The sequence below is a fragment of the Panthera onca genome, chromosome A1, assembly GCF_046562875.1.
Source record: "Panthera onca isolate mPanOnc1 chromosome A1, mPanOnc1 haplotype 2, whole genome shotgun sequence".
Taxonomy (NCBI): Eukaryota; Metazoa; Chordata; class Mammalia; order Carnivora; family Felidae; genus Panthera; species Panthera onca.
Window position 1 is genome coordinate 82,963,387 of NC_138339.1, and position 24,214 is coordinate 82,987,600.

The window sequence follows — 24,214 nt, forward strand, 5'->3', positions numbered from 1 at the left end:
CCCATGGCCTTTTGGTACATTTTTTTAACAACTATGCAAGTACTCAAATCTCTGTGATTTGTGCATTAGATACTGCACTGTAACCTCATTCAACAAATTTAAATTGCTAATTTCAACCAGGATTACAGAACATTTTACACCAAGCACCGCCTCTGGTTTTTCTTAATATAAAACACAGATAGCTACGTTGCCTTTAAGCATGAACAAAGTCTAGGTACTTTCCTTTTCAATATTTCTCAGTTTGTATAAATTTTCACAAATTGTATCCATTCAAGTTGATTTAAATGTTATGATTGTTTTTCTAGAATACCAGTGTAATCTTTGAAATATATTTTGCTTTATATTGACAAAGGAAATCTACAGGGTGATCTTCACCAAGTAGGAAAAAATTGTATGTGTGTTGCAAGGATCCTATTGACTTATTGAGCTTCTTTTCACAACCAGAGTATGCAATTGTCATATTATTAGTATTGAAGAAAAAAATATGTCTCTAGCTCACATTTAAAAATTAAGCTGTGCTTTGAGGGATTGGTGAAAAGTAACAATCAGATGTTGATAGTACTGAATTTTTCATAAACTGTACCTGACATTTGTCACTACATGTGATATGCCTTTTTTTGAAGGTGACTGCCTTTCTTCCAAGTAGTTCTGACAGATAAACTGAATGTATTTTCCTTTCTGAGTTTAACGTAGGACCACTAAATCCCAGGGCAGGAATACATGATTTTAAAATCTTTTCAGGAAGAATGAAACCTGTTTGCAAAAATGTGTGTTCTCTTTTAACTCTCCTTTGTAGATTTCTGTTAGAATGTTATAAAAGGAGTACTTTAAGTTTGTCCTCCAGGGAAAGAGACGTGCCAAAACATGAAATATTCACCGTGTATTTTTCCAAAATGCCTATTGCTTGTAGATCTTTCATAAAGGCAGTTAAACTGCACATTCAGAAGTATACTCAGTGCACATTCATATACATACCCCAACATGGTTCTGTATGTTGCATTTTGCTTGCATAGAATGTTAATTTTAGTTTCTCTGTAGCAAATTAAAATTAAATTTGTAGAATTTTAGGTAAATGCAGTTCGTTTTCGATTCAACAAATGTTGCTGCCTCTCTAGCCCCTGTGATTAAGCACAGGGATTAAGCACCAGGATTATAGCATTGAGCAAGATGAAGTATCTACCATCAAGTAAAGTCTAATAAAATTTTCCATGTTAACATTGAATTTATTTACACACACATAGCCACTGTCCCCAGTGTTACAATATTTAACAACACAGAAGGATGATTTTCAGTACAAGTGCCAACCTAATAGGCAAAAACCGGAATCATCAGAAATAGGCCAGAATATTGACCACTATGACCAGAATAGCAGACCTACTATCTTGGGGTTCACTTGGTATCACCAATATGGCTTTGAAGAACTAAATCCCAAGGTATTTCAATGCTGTGTCTCTGGTTTCAAACCAACACTAGGTAATCATTTTGAGGTTATGGTCTTAGCCTTTTTATTTACTTATTTATTTTAAAGTATGTCACTGTCCCTCACAAAGCAGAGCATATTAGACTAAAATTTCATTTTTCATATTGCTAGAGTGCCTGGCATGCTTTGAAAGCAAGTCGTTCCTCAAAACATTAAGCATAGAGTATGCTTATGTAAAATGTTGAACATACGGTCATCTGACCCAGCAGTTTTACTCTTAGGTGTATATATGTAAACAAAGCAAAAATGTATGTCAGTACAAAGATTTGTACACAGTGTTCATAGCAGGATTTTTCATAATAGCACAGAGTGAAAAGAACCCAAATGCCCACCAATTGGTGAATGGACAAACAAAATGTGGCCTATCCATACAGGGGAATATCATTCAGCCATAAAAAACTATGGGGTGCTGACAGGTGCTTCCTACCTCAGGGCTGAACTTCAAAAGCATTTGTGAAGTAAAAAAAAGCCAGACCAAAGAGAGTACATATTGTAAGGTTTGTTTTACTAGAAATTTCCAAAATAAGCAATGAGAGACAGAAGGTAGATTAGTCAGTTGCCAGTGGCTGAAAGGAGGGGAGAATCGGTCATACCTCCTAATAGGTGTACGATCTCTTTTGAGGCTAATGAAAATATTATAAAATTAGATAGTGGTGAAGTTTGCACAACTCTGTGAATATAGTAGAAACCACTTTGCTGTAAACTCAAAATGAGTAAGTTTTGTGGTATATGAATTAGACACCTTAATAAAGCTGTTAAAAAATAAGTACGTACTGAATAGAAATAAAAATTGAAATAATTAACATGTTAAAAAAAAGTGGCAGAATGCAAAAGGATTCAGAAAGGGAAGTTAGTTGTTTTAGCCATTTTGTTTAGATTAAATGACCCCCATAATCCCCTTCCTCTAAACATTGCTTTTGAATAAACTTTCTATTTTTTTGTTTAAGCCTATATGTGATTCTAATCACAAACAGCCTTATATGTGATTCTAATAAGGTAATAAAGTAAAACACTGGTGAAGGGCTAGTCATGACCTTTGAAGAAGGCCTGTGCCCTGAATCTTTGACTAGCTGGTTCCTGCCCTGTCTTCTGGGATCCAGTCTTATTCTGCCTCACCACCATCTGTCCTGTTCTCCATCTGCCCTTCGGCTATACACCACTCAAGATTGCTTGTCACAGATGGCCCCTGAAATTCATCTTCATTGCCACTGTTCATTCTTTTTTCTTTTTTTTGTTTTTAATGTTTTTATTTATTTTTAAGAAAGCATGAGTAGGGGAGGGATGGGGGAGGGGACAGAAGATCTGAAGCAGGCCCTGTGCTGAGAACAGCAAGGTGATGTGGGGCTCAAACCCACAAACCATCAGGAGATCATGACCTTAGCCAAAGTCAGACCCTCAACCAACTGAGCCACCCAGGTGCCCCATTCTTTTCTTTTTTTTTTTTTTTTAACCAATTTCTGCTGTGTACCTACAGTCTGTCCAAGCATTGTGCCAGTCATTTTCCAAATTCAAATCATTATTGTCTAACCTCAAAGAGTTATTTTCATCATGAGAAACATAAGGCAGGGGGCAGGAGAAGTGTGGGGAGCCATTGTTTATCCTAAGTGTCTTACCTTAATTTCTCTCACTGAATGATATTCATGCAACTATTTATAGTCCCAGGGATAATGCTGGATTATGAAAGCAAAATAATGACTTAGAACTGTGTTTAAAATGGTGACGTAGATGGGGCACCTGTGTGGTGTGTCAGTTAAGTGTCCAACTCCTGATTTTGGCCTAGGTTATGGGATCAAACCCTGTGTCAGGGTCCATGCCGGGCATAGAGCATGCTTGGGATTCTCTCTCTCTCTCTCTCTCTCTCTCTCTCTCTCTCTCTCGGCCCCTTCCCCGTGGATGTGCATGCCTGCTCTTCCTCTCTCTACATAAAATAAATAAAATGGTGAAGTAGATTGAATTTGGCTCTCTCTACACGTTCATGGTTAATTGTGATTTTTGAGACATCAGAAAGGCTTGCATGTCTTCATTGTCTCGAATATTCCATTGCTATCTCTGTAGTTCAGTTTCAAACTAATTCTACTTCTTCTAAACTTGTGGTCTTCTCTTGGTACTTTAATTTCTTGAGCACCTCCGGTGGCTTAGGCACTATGGTAGACACAGAAGTGAGGTGTCTGGCCTGGCCCCTCCACCCCTGTGAAACTTACATCCCTCTGCTGCCTCAATTCCATCCTGGAGATTTAATCCATTAGCATCGTATTATGAGACAGAGTTCTCCTGGGAGGGCAGCCAAAAGCAGGGTGGCACAAGAGAAGCGTAAAACCCAGCTAACTCTTTTTTGCTTATCAGTTGTTCTCACTTTTGATGTGCATTGGATTTCTTTCTTTCTAGCAGCAGCTGGCTGCATAAGCCCCCAAAAGTCATTCAGTTTTGTTAATGAAGAAAGGAAGGAAGGCAACATACTTGTACATCACAGACCCACAAGAGACTGAATCTGGGGCAGAGGGCCCAAGTGGCATGCTGTGAAGACCGCAGAGTCTGTCTGATGTTAGCGAGAGGGAAGGGGCAAAGGCCAGCTGATGCTGGAGGAAGGGCAAAGGCAAGGAATTTCCCCCAATTCACATTTTTCCCCCTAAGCAAAAACATCTTTACAATCTGCTAATTTGGAAATGTGAGGAAATGTATTTTGCTTCAACCTATGGACAATTACTTATTTTTTAAAGAGTATTTAAATTTGCTGTATCAAAGTTCTTTTAAGTCTTGTGGAAAATATAACTCTGTGGCTCATATGATTGTGTTTTATTCTCCACTATGAATTATTTAGAGCATCCTCTCTTTTAAGTGTATACCAAAACATCATTAGAGGTTATCTAATAGCCAGCTCATCATTTCATTCCCCCATTGAGGCTTGTGGGCCAATTTTCACCCTGTTATACTCTCCAGAATAATGACACTAATTTGGGATCTTGCTGTGGAATTAAATGCTTATACAGATCCCACCCCCTCTGAGACCATAAACATCTGCCATAACATTTCTTATAGCCAAATAACCCTACTATTACCGGGATGACTGAGAAACCATGAGCGGAATAAAAGAGCTTAGGTACTGGCAGAAGTGTTCTGGGAAATACCGTATTGCCAGTGGTTTGTGGTCTGAGAAGTTTTCACACCATTCCAAATAACCATTCCATTATCCTTAGATTCTCCATTATTGTTTTCTGATCTCAAGGATGAAACTGTATTAGGCAACCATTTAGACTCTGAGATAGTTGTAGACCTTCTTAAGAAGTGTTTACAACCGTTGTTTTCATGCTGATAATATGTTACATATGTTGGTCCTGGATTATGTACATACACTTTCTAGGTCCTTTATGTGCATTATCTCAATCATCACGCTGACCTCGTGAGGTGGTTATTATTTCTTTTTTACCATTTTACCAATGAGAAAACTGAAACTGAATAAATTGTCAAACCACACTGTGTGTCCAATAAAAAGCCCACCCAAAACACCAAAATACAAACTCAGTCTGTCTGGCTCCAGAGCTCCTGCATGTGCCCGTGCACTGCCTCTAGATAATCTTCAGTGACCCTCCCCTTGGGTACAGAGCAGACAGCAAAAAAAATAAATGTAAGAGGATCGGAGGTAGACTTAAGTCCTAAGAAGAAACAAAGCAAAATAAGACCATAGACAGGGATGAGGTGGTGAGATAGAAAATTTCTTAGTCAGGGAAGACTTTTTATAAGGTTTTGAGGTAGAGCAGTCTAGAGAGCCAGCTGACCATGGCAGAGAGTACTTTCTAGGTAAGGTTTTCATTCTTGGAGAAATGAACTGCCCCCCCCCCCCCCCGATAATTAGACAGAACGGACTTTATGCAAAGGGCTCAATCATGTAGGTGGTAGAATGGGCAGAGGTTACAATACCACAGCCCCCGATCCCTACTGGTCTCTCATCAAGCCCTTCATCTCTTGTCCCATCCTTTTCTTCCAGACTGCTTTCCTATGAGGTCTTCTCTCTTTCCAGAATGCTTGCTTCTTCTCCTCTCACGTTATGCCAGTACCAACCCTTCCTAGCTCCCTTGCTAGTGCATATCCCTTCTCTCTTCCCTCACTTTCTTGGCCTCTCCATCCAGAATTTGGAACACTGCCCATGACATTCACTTAGCTGGCCTTTTGTACTTTCTGATAACTCCAGTGTTTGTCTTACATCTGGGTGGCTTTCTCTTCCATCCTCCTCCACTTTAGCAAACCCTCCACCTTGCCCTATCCCACTATTTGTTAGCAGATGACTTTGCCCCTATACTTTTCTGAGAAAACCTAGATCATCATGAATGTACTTTAACTTCTCATTTCCATTTTAATAATTATCTCGATCCTTACTCCCTCTAAATCCTTTGATCAATGTATCTCTTTTCCCAACCAAAACAAATATTTTCACCTGAGCTCTCGATCACATTTACCTCCTACTCCGTAGCTGTAGTCTTTTAAATACTCTTTCTGTCTTCTGACTCTTTCTCCAAAGACTCTTTTATATTTAAAAATATTCTTTTGGGGGCACCTGGGTGGCTCAGATAATTAAGCACCCAACTCTTGATCTCAGTTCAGGTCTTGATCTCAGGGTCAAGCCCCTCACTGGGCTCTGTGCTGAGTGTGAAGCCTACTTAAAAAAAAAAAAAAAAAAAAAAAAATTCTTTCTTTATTTTTATGTTTCCTTTTTTTTTTTAATTTTTTTTTTAACGTTTATTTATTTATTTATTTTTTTTTTTTCAACGTTTATTTATTTTTGGGACAGAGAGAGACAGAGCATGAACGGGGGAGGGGCAGAGAGAGAGGGAGACACAGAGTCTGAAACAGGCTCCAGGCTCTGAGCCATCAGCCCAGAGCCTGATGCGGGGCTCGAACTCACGGACCGTGAGATCGTGACCTGGCTGAAGTCGGACGCTTAACCGACTGCGCCACCCAGGCGCCCCAACGTTTATTTATTTTTGAGACAGAGACAGAGCATGAACAGGGGAGGGTCAGAGAGAGGGAGACACAGATTCTGAAACAGGCTCCAGGCTCTGAGCTGTCAGCACAGAGCCCGACGCGGGGCTCGAACTCTCGGACCGCGAGATCATGACCTGAGCCGAAGTCGGCCGCTTAACCGACTGAGCCACCCAGGCGCCCCTATGTTTCCTTTCTAAATGTAGTATGCACTCATTGTCTGCACTTTCACACCTACCATTCGTTCAATGCACTGCAACTGCCCTCATCATGCTAAACAAAAAACGTGGGCCAGGTCATCCATGCCTACCCAGTAGCTAACTCAAATCTTTGTCCCTACGTTCAATTACCCTTTGTGCAGCTTTTATCACTACTGGCCATTTTTCTTCCCTTGGTTTACCTAACATCACTGTCTCCTGGCTCTTTGCCTGCATCTCTGATTATTCCTTCTTGGTTTCATTTGAGTGCTTCTTTTTCTCGCTTCATCCTTTAATTGTCAGTGTGTTCCAGACCATCTCTTTTCCTTTTACACTTTCTTTTGGGTAATGGCACAGCCATCCCCTTGGCTTTGCCATTATGCTAATGACTTCCACATCAATATCTTCCCCCTAGATATCTCTTGTATATGTTACATCAGCAAATCTAAGTTTCAAGTGGGTGTCTCTCTTTGGATATACTTCAAATTCCTGCAGTTCCCTCAACATATCTGAAACTAAGTAAAATGCCTTCGAGCCATCCCAGGTTTCTCTTAACCCTTAGCCCTTCTCCTTCTACCTTCTCCCTGTGCCATCTCCAACCCCATGTCTTTAGGGAATGAATATCGTTGATTCTATTAATTTTATATTTTTTATATTTGTCTCCTACTCCCTGTCTCCTCTGCCTCTTACTTTGGTTTAGGACATTGTTCTCTTCTGCCTGATCTTCCCTAGCCTTGATCTCTTTAGTCAACACTCCACACTATTGCACAAGTGATTTTTTGAAAATATAAGATAGCTGATATAACTCCCATGCTCTAAAGTCTTCAGTGATTCCTCACTGCTGGCACAAAGTCCATACTCCTTAGAAAAGCGTATCCTAGGATCCTGATCTAAGCTTCTGCTTGGTTCACACAGTGTAATGTAAGGTTTGGAAATATGACAGCCTCATTTTGAAGCCTATCTAGTAACTTTTGTTCTTTCTGAAATTTAGTAAAAAAAAAAAAAAAATTAGTAAAAAAAAAAAATGGCTTTCAAAGAAGAGATATATTATGGGCCCCTGGGTGGCTCAGTCAGTTAAGACTCCTAATCCTGATTTCAGCTCGGGTCATGATCTCAAAGTTCGTGGGTTCAACCCCCACACCAGGCTCTGCACTGACAGTATGGAACCTGCTTGGGATTCTCTGTCTCTCTCTCTCCCTCTGCCCTTCCTCTGCTCATTCTCTCTCTCTCTCTCTCTCTCTCTCTCTCTCTCTCTCTCAAAAATAAATAAATAAATAAATAAATAAATAAATAAATAAATATTCAAAGAAGAGATATATTAAAGTCTAAAAAATGTTGAAGTATATTTAATTAGAAGGTGTTCAATTTGGCAAGACAGACTGAGAAGAGTTAGGTCAAATTTGGAAAGTGTGATATTATAAGAAGCAGGATATGGAATGAAAAGGTAAGAAGGGTTTTCAGAATGGAATTCTGTTCTACATATTATTTAAAGACGCTGTTGTTCCTGTACTATATATAAAAAGAGTACCACTTCAAACAATTCCATTTCTAAAATATTCCCAGTTGTTATTCCTCACTCCATGTAGGCAAGTATAGTCTCCTGTTATGATAAAAATTTTATTAACCAAGCTATCTACTAAAGATTTTATGTAGCAAATTCTTTCTTATTACCTCAAGATTTATTGTTGAATTTGGGCCAACCAAGAAAAATGTTATAGTCACTTCTCCAAAGATAGTTGTAAACCAGATATTCTGGCCAAATTGTTCTAATTTTGAAATCATAGTCATATATTTTACAGTTAAATTCTTCTTTATAAGCTCTCTATAGGCTCTTAGGAGCATACAGAATTAATTATAAATTCTCATTAATTGTTTAGTATTTATAAATCACTTTAAATAATAAAGAGAGGTATCTTTATGCTAAACATCTTACATAAATGAAGCAAATATGACAAAATATTGACATTTATTGGATCTAGGTTGAGGAGGGAGATAGAAATGGTATTTACTGTCCTATTCTTTATACATTTATGTTTGACAAATTTTATAATGAGAATTATAATATAATGATGATATTGTCAGGCCTTTCTAAGTATAAGGATTGCTATATGGGGGCCTCTGTGTTACCTATTAACACAGATTCCAAGTGGATGAATGCATTGTCCATTCTAACACGATATCATTTTGTGTAAAATCATTAACTTTGACTAAGTGAGAATAAAAAGTTTGATGGTCTTCATGGGTAATGTTTTCTGTATATTATGAAATAATTATTTTATTTCCCCAGGACTTTTCAGCATGGCATGGATGACTCTGCTTCAAATTCCATGAAACCATTTTTTAAGCAACCATTACATTGGTTTTCTTGCATATCACATTTCTACCCTTCTTTACTCAGGTGAGAACCTCTAAATGCTTTACTGTGTAAAATTCGGTGATTTCTTTCAAGTTTAGGAGAAACTTTTACTCATTGAGGGAAATGCATCTCACAAAAAGAACTTACAAAATTTTATATTATATAGGTAAGTAAAAAGTATTACTTCTTTTTTTATTAGCTCAAGAATCCAGGATACAAACTACATAATCATTTACTAACATAGTTTTACTGATATAATGGCAAATTGTTAATTTTTGGAATTTAGTGGTTCTAATTGCTTAGCCATCTTACAATTTATCCTTTTTGATCTATGACTGGGGATTTGACAGTACTACAACTAAGTATCAAAAAAAAAAAAAAAGACAGCAAAACTGGATAATTCATGTAACTAACTCAGAGCCTTAGGTAAAAGTTGAGAGAGGAGAAACTTTAAAATTAAGAATAGGGTCTTTAACTTTTATTATTTAATTAACAGCATTTAAACATAAGAAAAATCATTTAAAGCATGAAATATACATCCAGAATAATCTGATGACATTTGGTGGCATTATATAGAGTGTCAGTTTGATTCTTCACTGAATATATCATTGGAGAGGACCTTTGCTTGGTATCTGTGAATAAATATATCATGTGTAGCTGAAGGAGATATTGTTAATCACCATACATTCTTGATGCACCTTGGAAATACACTATCCATGATTTCACTCTCTAAATTTACTGAGTGTATCTCACTCTTGAGGAACAAGAGTCATACCCAGGAATAAGGGTGTGTAAACCTCCTACACAAAGTCTCCATAAATACAATAGATATACCCTGTTGACCTATTAAGTTGCTGTCTCCGTATAGGTAATGGGGAATCCGAGGTCAGTGACCCATAAGACTCTATATTCAAGTGTATTGTTGTTACTTCACTTACAAATAAAACATTTTCACCATCTCTGATTAACTCCTTATGATTGATTCCTAGAAATGGAATGCCCTCAGTACCCTGTCATTTCAGTACTGAACAGCTTGCATGTAAATAGACTCTTATGTCATTGAAAAGCAGAGCTGACTCTTTAAAATTCATTATTGCACAAATAAGAAGTTGCTTTAATCTTTTAGTAGTATCACTTTCATCTTAATCTATAACCATTGATCTATAATCTATATGCTGTAGAGCCTACATCCTATATATCCTATAGACCTAGGTCCTAGGTCTATAATCTATGCTCTCTAACCATCTATAACTTTAGGCATTGCTCTATAAGACTTGCCCTTCAGGGTCGCTCAGCCTAGAAAGAGGCCTGGAAAGTCAGCATGGAAATGGGTTTATCTTTCAAATAGCTACTTCTTATGTTTAACTTCTTTCTTTCTTCTATACCTGCAGCAAGTATAAATGTAATAAGACTTTTCTTTCTGTCTGCTTCTGTGTAGTAATCAATCTCCACTATTATCCAACACAGACATTAGCACATGAGGGTCACTACTTAGTCACTACTCAGAAATGCAGTTTGGTACACGCTTTCTGGAGGACTTTTTAGTAAGCTGTGTCAAAAACCTTAAAAATATTTATTCCCCTTGACCCAGAAATTTCTAGGAATCAATCATAAGGAATTAATCAGAACTGCTGATGAAGCTTTATATGTGAGGATATCTGCGGAAACATTATTTCTGAAAGACAAAAAATGGAAATGAATGTCCCACAATATAGAATGAGACAAGTCAATTATAGGACAGTCATATGATACACTACTATGGAGTCATTAAAAGGGTTGATATTGAAAAATATTAAAATGACAAATAATTATGATTTATAGTTAAAGGGAAGCTACAGTTAGTGATTATGACATCAAAACTGGCCCAGTTTTTCGAATGATAACTATATACCAGACATTCTAGGTGCTTCATGCACATTGTCTCTCTTAAATATCTCACCAGTCTGTGTGTATTCCTGTGCTTCTTTCATGAAGAGTACAGTGATGTGTAAGTAACGACTTTCTGAAGACATCAAAGCTGGGAGGCGGACGGTGAACCTAAGCTTCTCAACTAGAGAGCACATATTCAGAAAGATGTTAACAGGTGTGCGTGAAACGTCTAAGATTGTCAGTTATTTACTATGTAAAGACTCTTTTATGGGGCTCTTACATACTAATCTATAGTGTTTATGTCCAGGGGAAGGATCTAGTGTGTGGATTCCTCAAGCTTGCTGGATGTGAGACCCATGTTTCCCAGGGGATGAACAGTTATTGGAAAGTGGGACAGAATTGAAAGTGTTGAACTATGCCATATTATTTACATATAGCATTAAAAAGTATGTATAGAGGGGTGCCTGAGTGACTCAGTCAGTTGAATGTCTGACTCTTGATTTTGGCTCAGGTCATGATCTCACAGTTCTTGAGTTCATGCCCTGCATCAGGCTCTGAGCTGACTACACGGAACCTCCTTGAGAGTCTCTCTCTCCCTCTCTCTCTGTTCCTACTCCCACGTACTGTCTCTCTTGCTCTCTCCATCTTTCTCTCTCAAAAACAAATAAACCTAAATAAACAAACAAAAAAAAACTTTAAAAAAGCATGTATGTAAAAACAAATCTTGAAAGGATATATGCTAGGGAGCTTATAGTTTTTATCTTTATATGGTAGGATTGCAAGCAATTTTGATTTTTATATGTATCATTTTACCTATTTTCTGTATTTCATATAATGAAAACAATTTAATTTTACAGATCTTCCTGGACTAGTGATGGGGTTACATCCTGATGACCTCATCATAAGTTTGAAAATATTGTTAAGTCACAAATGCATTTAACGTGCCTAAACTACGAATCATCATAGCTCAGCCTTACCTACCTTAAACGTGGTGCAAACACTCACATTAGCCTACAATTGGACAAAATCATCTAACACAAGCCTATTTTATAACAAAGTGATGCATATCTCATGTAATATCTTGACTGTTTACTGAAAGTGAAAAATGGAATGGCTGAACGGGTACAGAGTGGTTGTGAGCGTCTGGGTTGTTCACCCCATGACCGCACGGCTGCCCGAGCTGCTGCTCTCTGCCACCACCCAGCTCCATATCGTACAGCATATTGCTAGCCCGGGGAAAGATCTAAGTTCAAAACTTGATGTGCGGTTTCTACTAAAAGCCTATTGTTTTCACACCATCATAAAGCTAAAAAATCGTAAGTCGAACCATCGAAAGTCAGGACTGTCTTTATTAATATAAATTTTTTTTAACAAAAAGAAACCCATTTTTTATTGCTTTTTTGTTCACATGGCTTATCCTATAATCTCTATGCAGATGATTTCCAGCTTTGCGTCTCTAGCTCTAAGCACTTACCTTTACCCTCAACATTGTATGTCTGGCTGCTCGCATTTCTCAAATGACCCACTGTATTACTGGAGATCTACTATGATGTCCTCAACTGATCCTTCCTTCCAATCTTCCCTTGTCCTTTCTGCATGGTGTCTTTTGTATTAGGAGTGTCATCATTCTGAAACACATGTAGGGTAGCAATCTTGATTATAGTTTCCATACTGAGCTGGTTCTTTGCCTGTTCCTCGTGTATTATCAGGTTCAGTTGATCTTTTCTTGACTGTTCTCTTAGAACCATCCTTTCTCTCCAACCCATTACACCAACCTTAGTCCATCTGAATACTATTTAACATGTTTCAAGTACTGTTTTCATTATATCACTCTCCTGCTCAAAAATCTGTTGTAGCTTCCGCTTGGCCCACAGGGCTGGCTCATTTTCTGGAGCACCCAACAGCTTTCTCTACTCCAGTTGTTAGTCTCTCTTGTCTTTAAGACACAGTTACTCGATACTTTTCACTGTTATTATTTTTTATTCTCAGCTTCAGACCTTCATGTAGTTTCTTTTCTTGTAATACCTTTATTCTCCTTTTTGCCTTTCTAAATTCTCCATACAAGGTACAGGATGAGCTCTCCTGCCATGAAGGCAATACTTCCTGATAATTATTCTCTAACAGGTCCACAGAATATGCCCAGAAAGACAGGATCCATGTGACCTGAGATCTAACACTTTTAGAACAGTGGAATAGTCACAGGAACCCAGAGAAGCAACGAAAGTATTTCAAAATAACTCAACATGTTGATTCATACTTGTGACACATTGCAGTGTGAATTCCTAGACCACCATCATGTGACATTAAAAATCTCCACCTTTCATGGGGCACCTGGGTGGCATAGTTGATCAAGCGTCCAACTTTGGCTCAGATCACAATCTCATGGTTTGTGAGTTCGAACACCACATCGGGCTCTGTGCTGATAGCTCTCCGAGCCTGGAGCCTGCTTCGTATTCTGTGTCTCCCTCTCTCTCTGCCCCTCCTCTGCTTGCGCCCTGTCTCTCAAAAATGAATAAATGTTAAAAAAAATTTTTTTAATCTCCACCTTTCCATCCATTTCCCTCACATACACCTGCTGTTTCTGTATGTTTTTTCACCCCCAAATTATTCTTCAAAACTCCATTCCTCACTTTAGCAACTAAAATGAACTGTTCAGGGAAACACATGGGTTGGATGATGCTAAACTAAAAATATATTAGGCTTTTCTTTTTTAGAAAAGGTACGTCTGAGGGTAGAGGTGACTGAAATATCTAATATTATGAAGGATCTTAGTAACTTATTCACCTATTTGCTTATTTATTTGCACATGTGCATTGTTTTAGAAAGGATTTAAGTTGGCCTTTAACAAGTATTAAATATATTAGGATAATGAATTAAAAGTAGGTGAGAAGGAAGAAGCAGAGCAAGGAGGAGGACATGAAATTAAGACTTAAAATAAGAGTTACAAATGCATACACAGTTGTATGGACCATCAATTTGTCTGTAGGATTACTAGCAAAAGCCCATGAAGTATATAAATTGGTAAAAATAGAATGTTTCATATTCTCCCAGAATCCCTGGAATAGAGTTTAGAAGAGTTTGCTTTAGGGAAAATAAATGTATTTTCAAAGCAGTAAGTGAAATGTACTGTATTCATTATCCCTAGCACTGGCATAGGCTAACAATGTGAGTTGATTTAGAAAGGGTAATCAGTTTCATACTAGATTAAACTGAGGCATGTGGAGAATATATTAATCTCAAGGTTAATACTATGACACCATACTGTGCTTTCATATAAATGTTCAAGGAAGAATACCATCTTAGTCAATTATGCCATTATATTATAATGCTTTTTATTATTTTCCAAACTTTCATCTTCTTGTGGTTCTTTAAATATTTCCTAATATTTTTCCAGTCTTCCTTACCTAAGTAGGTCATAACTGCACACTGAAACCAAGTAACGTAATCAGTGTGAGTAAACAGCCCATTCATTTTACACTGCTCATTTTCTTTTATGATGACAACATGATGTTTGGATTTGTGGCCAGTCCATTCTGAGCTGCCGATATTTCTTTCCACTCTGCTTTTGTTTCTATTATTTTTTTACACAGTGTAATCCTGTTTTATATTTATATACATTTTCCCTCCCTAAATATATTAACTTTTGGCTTCATTATATTATATGCTTTGTGGGTCTTTCCTTTTATCCAGTTCACCAAGAGATGTTTATTCATTTTCTCAATAAATGCATTTAAAATGTTTTCTCCAAGTAAGGCACTGTGCTAGGTGTTAACGGTGAGGAAAGAGGTAGACAATGAAGTTGGAGACAAAGCCCCTTTCCTCAAATAACTACACATACCATTAACCACTTCTTCCATCTTGAGATGCTCTCCCAATTCTTCCTGACATATTCTCCCAATCTTCTTCCTCCTTTTCTGTTGCTTTTTCTCTGTCTCCTTTGCCAGTTCATCTCCCTAGATAGACCTGGCCATGAAATATCGAACGTCTTTAGTGTTCTGTTGCAGAACTTTTCCAGGTGAACTGAAACATGCCTGTAGCTTCCTGTACTCCTTGTGTGCCCTCAGATTCAAGTCTCTAATTTTTACCTCTCCTGGGACTACAGACCCGTATATCCATGGGTGCCAGCCATACCTGAATGCCTTCCTGAAGGTTGCACCTGGTGATCACAAAGACACCTCAAACTCAAAATGACCAAAATTGGACTTAGGATATTCTCCTCCAAACTGCTCCCCTTCTTTTATTCCCTGTTTAGATGATGGTACCTCTATGCAGTTGTACAAGCCAGAGACATGGGAGACAACCTGAATACCTCCCTCTTTCTCTCCTACTGTATCCAGTCCATTGCTAAGTCTCATTTACTTTAACCCCTAGTATTTGCTGTCCATTGCCCACCTTTGCGTTAGTCCTAACAATCATCTTTCTCCTCTGTAACTGCAGTGACCTCTTAGTTTTCTTCCTATATGTATGTTGACTCCTATGTCCAATGTTTTCTGAACTGCAGCCAGAGATTCCTTAAATCCAAATCTATTTTCAAAACCAAATTTTTATCATTTCACATTCATGGCTTAAAAACTTTCCATGAATTCTTCTGTGTCCTTAAGTGTAAACAAAAACATTTAGCATCCTATAAGACTTACGTAGGTGTGGCTTACCCACCTCTGCAACCTCTTCTGACACCATACTATCCTGTGATTCTGCTCTGCAGACATTAGCCTTTTTTTTTTTTTTTTAATTTTTTTTCAACGTTTTTTATTTATTTTTGGCACAGAGAGAGACAGAGCATGAACGGGGGAGGGGCAGAGAGAGAGGGAGACACAGAATCGGAAACAGGCTCCAGGCTCTGAGCCATCAGCCCAGAGCCTGACGCGGGGCTCGAACTCACGGACCGCGAGATCGTGACCTGGCTGAAGTCGGACGCTTAGCCGACTGCGCCACCCAGGCGCCCCGACATTAGCCTTTTTACATTTCTTTGTTGTGCCACACTCCTTTCTGCCACAGGATCTTTGCACATGCTTTTCCCCTTTCCCTGAGATGTCTTTATTCTCTTTCACCTAGTTAATATCAACTTATCTTCATATCTCAGCTCCAGTGTGACCTCTGTATGGAAGCCTTTTATCAACCACAAAAACTGGTTCACTTCTCACTGCATCTTCTTTTTCTTTTTAATGTTTATTTATTTTTGAGAGAGAGAGATACAGAATGTGAGTGGGGATGGGGCAGAGAGAGAGGGAGACACAGAATCTGAAGCAGGCTCCAGGCTCCAAGCGGTCAGCTCAGAGCCCGATGCAGGCCTCAAATCCACGAACTGCGAGATTATGACCTGAGCCAAAGTCGGACGCTTAACCAACTGAGCCACCCAGGCGCCCCTCACTGCATTTTCTAAAAGCATCTTTTTTGCTTTTCCTTCATCGAGTTTTTATGGTTGTAATTTTATCTTTATTTGTATGGTCATTTAAACTATACATATATTCTTCACTAAGTTCTGTAATACAGTGACTGTTTTTGCTTACTGTTGTGTATACATGACCTAGCAGGTAGAAATCAGCCAGCAAATAGTAGTTGAATGAATAAGTGAATGAAGGAACACATGAATCATTATAATATTGTTTCAGATATTGCCAGGCTAAATGGTACATGGAGCTCTTTTCAAACATTTGATTTGAATGGTAAAGCGCAGGCACAGGACGCATGGTCTTATTGAGGAGGTGGCTTCTAGTATCCTTAGGATAAAACATCTGGGGAGGAAGACAAAAAAGAGTTTTGGTTTCCCAGCTGCTTCTGACAGCCTGTTCCACAGGACTCAGGAAAAGAGCTTAGAGATCTTGTACTCTGATGAGGTGCCAAGCTTTGACTTGGAGCCAACAGTCAGGGAAGGAGAAATGAGAGCCTTTTAACACCAAAGCTCTTAAGTGGTTGTTCCAGAGTGTGAGCGAACAAGCACCTGGATCATTGAAAAGGTTTTTTAGAAAGTCGCATGTCTGTGGATCCGTTATTAAAAGAAGCTAAAATGTCCAATGAACTAGTTACTTGATATATCTAGATATTTATTCATATCTTCCCTTTTCTATTATGGTTTAAAGGTATTATGTAAATGAGAATATAGCGTTAGAGCCAGCAATGAGATAATAGAATGGGTTTTCACATGAGACAGACATGATTTATAGACTTTTATAGTTTTGTGATCTTGGAAAATTATTTAACTTATATGAACTTCAGTCTCCTTGTATAGGAAATATTTATATTTTGGAGGAAAAGTTAAAACATACATACAGTACAATTTTACTGATCTACTTGCAAACAGCTTGCAATACTTCTTCCATCTTGAAACATCTTCCTTCCTTGACTTCTGAGACGCTCTCCTACGAGAGTCGTGAGGATTAATTAAATGAGCTAACATGCCTCATCACATCAGTACTTACTAAACAGTCATTCGGTACTGCTGTGCTCGTATATGTTTCAGAAAGTGGCAGATTTTATCAGTTACCCAAACATATGAAAATGAATCTTCATAAATGTGTAAAGTGAATAGAATATTGAACCACTTTCTTACTGAGCCTCAGTTATCTGAAACGTGATGCTAAGAGAGACGTTTCTTGAACTCCTTGTAACAGGCATTTATTATCTGGTAGACAGGGACCAATAACAATTAAAGGTGCTAGAGAGCTAACTTCTGCTCCTCAAAATGGATGACTGAGTGATTCAGTAGTGTCCAGTGTCTCGTGACTCAGTCGCTAAATTAGCACTTCAAGGGGACTCCAAAAGTGATGGTTGATATGAAGAAATATTAAAATTAGATTTTATATATTTTAAGAAGTAGCATACACTAACCTATGTAATATTAAAGTGTGGATCTGGGCTATGAGTTTTGGATACTAATATCTTTGGGTGATTTGGGGGAAATGGGGTCATCCCAACTAAAAAGTTTAATTTTGCTAAAATCAGGACATAACACAGCTCCTCATAGTTTTAACACCTGCCCTCTAATTTGTACACAGATAATGTAGATACAACCAACTGTAAAAAAAAATGAGACCCTTTAGAAGTGTAAATCTACTTAAGTGAACAGAATTACTAAAAAGCGAGGCAAATGCTGTATGTAAATGTGCAGGTGAACCTTGTATGATTTCTGTTTATTGAATCACCTTTAATTATAAAGATCATAGAGCCTTGACTTGGGTTTTTTCCCTGAACTATTTTCCTCTGGTACTAAAGTTATTTTCCTAGAGAAAGAAGACAAAATTGCTTTAAATATTTGTATTTACTTATTTACCTAGGAAGATTGTAAAAGATCAGTTTTGGAAAGCCAAGAATAGTACAGTAAAACAGGGCTTCTCTTCTGTTTTTGTTTTCTCACTTGAAGGCTTTTACTGTCCATTTCTCTTTAGTCGTGCCCTTGCCTTTGTTCTCTGAATCATGTAACTTATGGCCTCTGGTATAAATTTGGTCCAGCAATCCATGACAGGAACCATCTGGTTGAAATCAGCTCCTAGATACCTTGAATAACGTGGCTCCAATTTGGGAATCAGCCTTGAGACCACAAACTTGATTTTGGGTCAAAAAGATGGTGTCTTCAATCAGGAGGTTGAATAGAGTCGAACATGCTCAATGCTGGAAAATATAACTTACCCACCAAATATCAACCAGGTTGAATTGAGAGCAACATGGAGTACAGGAATGAACATGGGTCAGAAAGACCTGGGTTCAGAGTCCAGTAGCTATATTTATTAATTCAATGACCTTTGAGTAGTTTCTCAGTATTCCTGAAACAAAGATTAAGTGAGGTGAATTCAAAGTGTCTCTATGCATGTCTTATTTTAGATTTCCCTAAGAAGCAGACCCAGAGACAAAGATTCAAGTGAAAGTAGTTTATTTTCTAAGTGGAGGAAACCCTGGAAGGGGAGTGGGTAAGTGGGACGAAGAAAGAAAGACAGTAAATAAAGATTCGTGTAATCAAGCCAACTACCGAAGGAATAACCAGAACTTAAACCTTCTGGGGAAATTCTTGGAGCCATTGTGGAAGGCATATATATCAGCATTATCCCACCAAGGGAGCAAGGATACTGAGGCATTTATATAGCAACTTCCATCAGTCATTGGTTGAAGGCTGCTCTGGGGCTGTTAATTCACTGGCACTTCCAACTTGTCTTGCTGGAAGGCAGAGAAATGCAGGCCAGGTCAAGTGAGTGGTAAGGACAAGAGAATGTGGGGACATTAACAACACCTGCTTTGGTGTACCCCTTACATTACTGAAATCCACTCATTACCCATGTTAATTTCTCTGAGTCTTACCATTGATTCTTCAAGGTGATGCCTGGCTAAAGCAGCTTTAAAAAAAATACTGCAGTAGCGTTAATGGGACAAGCTAGAGTATCTCCTACTACAATTATTCCCGAGTCTGCAAATGATAATCATCATTACATTTTTCTGTGACTTATTCCAACTTCTCCTCACCCTTGACAATCACATCTGCTGAGCTATGTTGCTTGCCCAGTGGAGTCACTGAGACATTCATCCTTGAGGAGTTGAACCCCCGGCTACCATTCCTTTACCAGAATGTTGTTATTTCTGCGTCCTGGTTATGATTATTAACATTCAGGAGGGCATTGAGAGCTGCCCTGGTGAATCCCTTGAGTCACAGACATACTCCTCCCTGCTCCCCTTATGCAATAGCAACTCCATTTCCTCAATAATTAGGGTTCATTACCCTTGCCAATATAATAACTCCTTTCTTTGCCTGCTAGACTGCTGGCATGGGAAGCCACAAATGACCAGATGGCAGCTGTAACATTAAGTTTATTGGGATTCTTGATGGTACCCTGGTAGAGGTGTGTGTACTCCAGCTCACCCCACCATGGAAACCAGAACCTCTACTCCTCCAGGACTTATGGGGAGTTGTGGGAATGGAAAACACAGATTCCCCAAGTGGATCATTAGGAGCACCAGTGAGGGGGGCCCCTTTTAATTTTACTCTTGACTCCCAGACTCGTGTAGTTTATCTTTTAGGACATATTACCATATAATGGCTATTGGTTCAAAGTAAATATCAAATCCTGAAGGACAGTGCCTCAACATTGCTGGGTGTTATTCCCAAGATGTGAATTTTAGAGTCCATTCCAATGTGTTCCGAGTCTGACAGCATCTGCATGAAACATATATAGTAGGATCAGTGGATCCCATGGTCATGCAGTCTGAACCTGCTACAGAGCCTTCTCTTGTTCTGTGCCTCATGCACAACCATGGTTGGAAGTCAAGCCCGTACATACTGGCACAGCTAAGTTTTTTTTTTTTTTAACTTTTTACTACAGTATGAGTTCATACTAAAAAAATTGCAGTAATTACAAGTGAACTACCTGATGAGCTTCCATAAAGTAAACACACCCAAATACAGCTTAGGTTTTGCATGAAGATTCTGTAAAAATAATTTGTTAGTTTCATAACCAGTAATGATTGAACCCTATTATTATATTGCTTCTTACTACTAGGACTTGAAAAATTCTTTAGGGTAATTCATGCCCCAGAAATGTAGCACTTATTAGAGTATAAGCCTAAAAAAACCCAGCCATAAATTCATCTTGTCTCCCAGTATAAGTTTTATGAGTTCCAGTGGATTTATAAATTTTTGTTCTCTTTCTTTGTATTATACTGGAATTCAACATGTACATATTTGAAACAAAAATATAAAATATATATATGTATAAAATTTCCCTTTCTGTCATTTTTTGTGAGGCTAATCTCACATTCACAGCTCTACCAGCTCAAAGGATGAGGGAACATATGCTTCTCCATATGCCCAACACAGACTCCTCAATGCATTTATTACTCGGAGCTTAGTGATTAAGGAATGTTTGTAATATTTTATTTTTCCTCATAGTGAGTCATTCTACTGTACATTTCAAAATCTGTGATAAGTTGAAAGATCCAAGAATTGAGGTACATTTCAACACACAGTTTCCCATCTGGTAAATGAGGGGTTTTATTTATAACCAGGTATTCAGATGTAGTAGTATGAAATGACCTTCAAATTATTTTGTTTTATTACACGTCTAAAGGGCTGAGCAAATACACTAACCCCCTCCAATCCACTCTCCACACTGTAGCCAGATCAGGAAACTCATGTGCCTTAAATTCTTCAACCAGTCCCAGATCCCCACTTTGCCTAATAAGGCCCTCCATGATCTGGCTCCTATCTTCTTCTTCAGCTTGTCTCTCAACAATCCCCTCCTTTTCAATACTCCATCAAACTAAATCTTTCAGTTTATTAAAAGTATCTTTAAATCAGCATTCAACTCAAGTGAAATATATAGGTAGGACATGTTTAAAAATTAAGTCACTTTTAATATATAACTTACTACCAACTAGTTACTTTTCATCTATTGAAGCCCAAGCAAGTTCCCAGAAGTCAGCACCTGGGAGTTAGGATGGGAATAGGGACAGCCATTGTGAAGATTTGCTTTAGTGTTTCAGTCAAAGGACTCACCTAGTGTAATCCTTTGGTACTATGTTTGGAACTTCTGCAAGGGCCAGACCAGCCTGGGAGTACCCAAAGTAATTCAGAACTCTTCAACTGAAGGCCTTGATTCCTCTGGCCTGAGAGTTAAGTTTAACTCCCCGCTTCTCTCTTCAGCTCACCTAGGACAGGAGTTTTCCTGGCTAAGTGACCAATCAATTACCCAAGGAATTTCTGTGTTTTAAGTTATGTTATCAGAGAATCTCACTTTGGGTGGGTCCAAAGTTCATGTAAGGCTGAAGGATTTTGCATCATAATGTTGTGAGATGCCACACAAGCCAACCCAAGCCAAACCAAGGGAAGGTGCTTTGAAATTTCATTTTATATCTTCAGATCCTCTCACTGCTCAAATCAGCCTTGTGACAAAGTATCTTCTTTTTTAAAAAGAGTTTGCCTACCCATCTGTGAGCATATGAGTCAATCAGTTAACATTTACAGTGCCCTTAAATGAGCTTAGTTTGCTGGTGGGAGCTTTGGGGTTATAAAACGAGCATCCCGACAAGGCCTGACTCTGAGTGGACAGATAAAGCTTTACTTGATGAAATAATAAAGTGCTAAAATGTGTATAATTGCCATAAGTGCTTTAATTTAGAGTGATAGAAACTCCTATGAAGAGAAATTTTTAGTGAAGACTGAACAGAGAAAGTGATGTTTTTGCTGCAAATTGAGGGATGGGTGGGATTAAGGTAAGTAAAGTGTTGTGAGGACTTCATTGCATGGGTGGCAGCCAAGGTGGACCTGTAAGGGCACAAAGGCACAGACAGAAGAGAAATGATATCAAGTAGGCCTGCCCCTACTGCCAGTGCTCCAGAAGGTACTGCCTACCACAGTGGTTCTCACACCCAAGAGGGCGTCATATTCCATTAAAACACAGATTTCTGGGACCCACCGCAGAATTTCTGATAGGATGAGGCCTGGGAATTTGCATTTTAAACAAGTTCTCAGTTGATGCTGCTGGTGCTGGTCCAGGGCCCAACCTTTGAAAACCACTGGCTTGAGTAAACTGGTAACTGGTTGGTTCACTACTCAGTAAATGTCATCCGGGAATTATGCGACAAATCGTCTCTCTCAGCAATACCCTTTGTTCTGCTTCTTTCTGCTCCTAAGCATATGGTGTTCTCATTCACACCTTTCCATTTCAGTCACATCGTTCCTTCCCAATGCCACCCTATTCCCACAACCCTTATGGTCGCAACCAGATTGAGTTCGATCATTTCCTGCCTTTTCTGTTGTTGTGGTTGTAAGCTGATTTCGGATGTTGTGATCTTCAGCCAATCTAAACTTTGAGATCTTAAAAGGAAAAAGTGAATAATGTTATCAGTTTTCAGTTTCTACTTTTACTTCCTTATCTCTTGCCAATTCATTGGTAAATTAATGTAGTAATGTGGAGACCTGATTTTGATTTTCTATTCAACACTGATAATTACTTCCCAAGTAGAAGTCTATTTGCCTTGGATTTATTTCTCTTTGATGAAATGATTACCCAAGTAGGTAGCAGTGTGACTGTTACAGTGGCTCTGATAATTGCATGTTGATTTAAGGCTTTACTATTAAATAATTAGATTACAGTTGACCCTTGACAGAAGCTTTGAATTCCTTTAGTTTTATCAGCAATCACAGTACATGGCCAATTACAAGTAGTCAAAACCCACTGTAACTTTCTTTCCATGAATAATGAAAGGAGTTAATAGCACATAGTAGACACTCATATATTTGGTGAATGAACAAATAAATGCAATTAAAATAAATGCATAAATAATTTCAATTTGCTCCATGAAACAAAAACAGACATAGTCTTGTGAAATATAGGCATGGTTATTTTGTATCAGTTTTAAATTTGGCAGGCTACCAAATGTTAATTTGCTTTTAGCTAGTTGAGATTAAATGTAATTCCTTCCCAGAGCAACCCTAAAGTAAGCAAGCATGAAAGCGTTTTCAGAGTAATCTAGGAGGAATTGACATTTAAAGGAGTTAGCATTACATCTGTACTTTAAGGCTATTAATTTCATAGATAAATTAACTTCATTACTCTATCTTTATCTTACATTTCGAAAGGGCTCCATCATCTGGACGACTGACAGCCGAGGGTCAATTGAAACTGCTCTTATCCCAGCCAGGTTGTAATTGGAACCTGCTTCTGGAAACCCTACTGCATCAAGATGGTCTTTTACTGAGAATCTTGCTGAAGAGCTCAAGTGAGTATATGAGAATGTCCTCAAAAAACCCAGTCATTGCTCAAGTTGAATGAATTTTTTTTCCCTATTTGAACATGGGCAGAGGAATGTAAACCAACTGCCTTGTATCAACAGTCAGTGGGGTTAGCTGCAAACAAAATATTGAATCACTTTATAAACCTATTGAAAAGATTCTTTTTGGTACCTCAAAATGTGGGAATATTATCTTTTTATGTGGTTCTAGTTTATCATAACTATCATTATATAGAAATATATTAATATCTGGAGTTTGAGATGCCCAAGAATATTATACAAACATAGTTAAATGTCAAAAACAGAAGTCTCAACCAGATCTAAGAGAGAGGGAGAGAAAGGAAGACAGAGAAAGAGAGAAATTGCATTAGAACTACACCAGAAATTTCAGTGGATCATGAAGAGGGCTTATGTAATTTATAAACAAGCAAACTGTGGCTTACAGCCATATCCATTGGGACATAGAGAAGTCATTGTAAGAAAAGTATGAATGGAAATTGAAGAGTAATACAAGACCATACTTCTCTTAATTAGATTTACTTTTTTCCCTGTAAGTGCTATTTTAGAAAATGGTAAGTGAAATTATGCCAATCTAATTATATTCCACTGCTCTCCTGCTATATC

The 24,214-nt window shown here is 38.2% G+C and overlaps 1 protein-coding gene across 4 annotated transcripts in view; it reads left to right on the forward strand.

Annotated features, from left to right (window-relative positions):
• Positions 1-24,214, forward strand: part of KIAA0825 (KIAA0825 ortholog) — a 386,168-nt gene that overhangs the window by 127,633 nt on the left and 234,321 nt on the right. For all 4 annotated transcript variants that reach the window (XM_060637682.3, XM_060637680.3, XM_060637684.3 and 1 more), the window contains 2 exons: positions 8,939-9,049; positions 23,439-23,578. In XM_060637682.3, the coding sequence (XP_060493665.2) occupies positions 8,939-9,049; positions 23,439-23,578 (251 nt within the window). The remainder of the gene's footprint in view (positions 1-8,938; positions 9,050-23,438; positions 23,579-24,214) is intronic.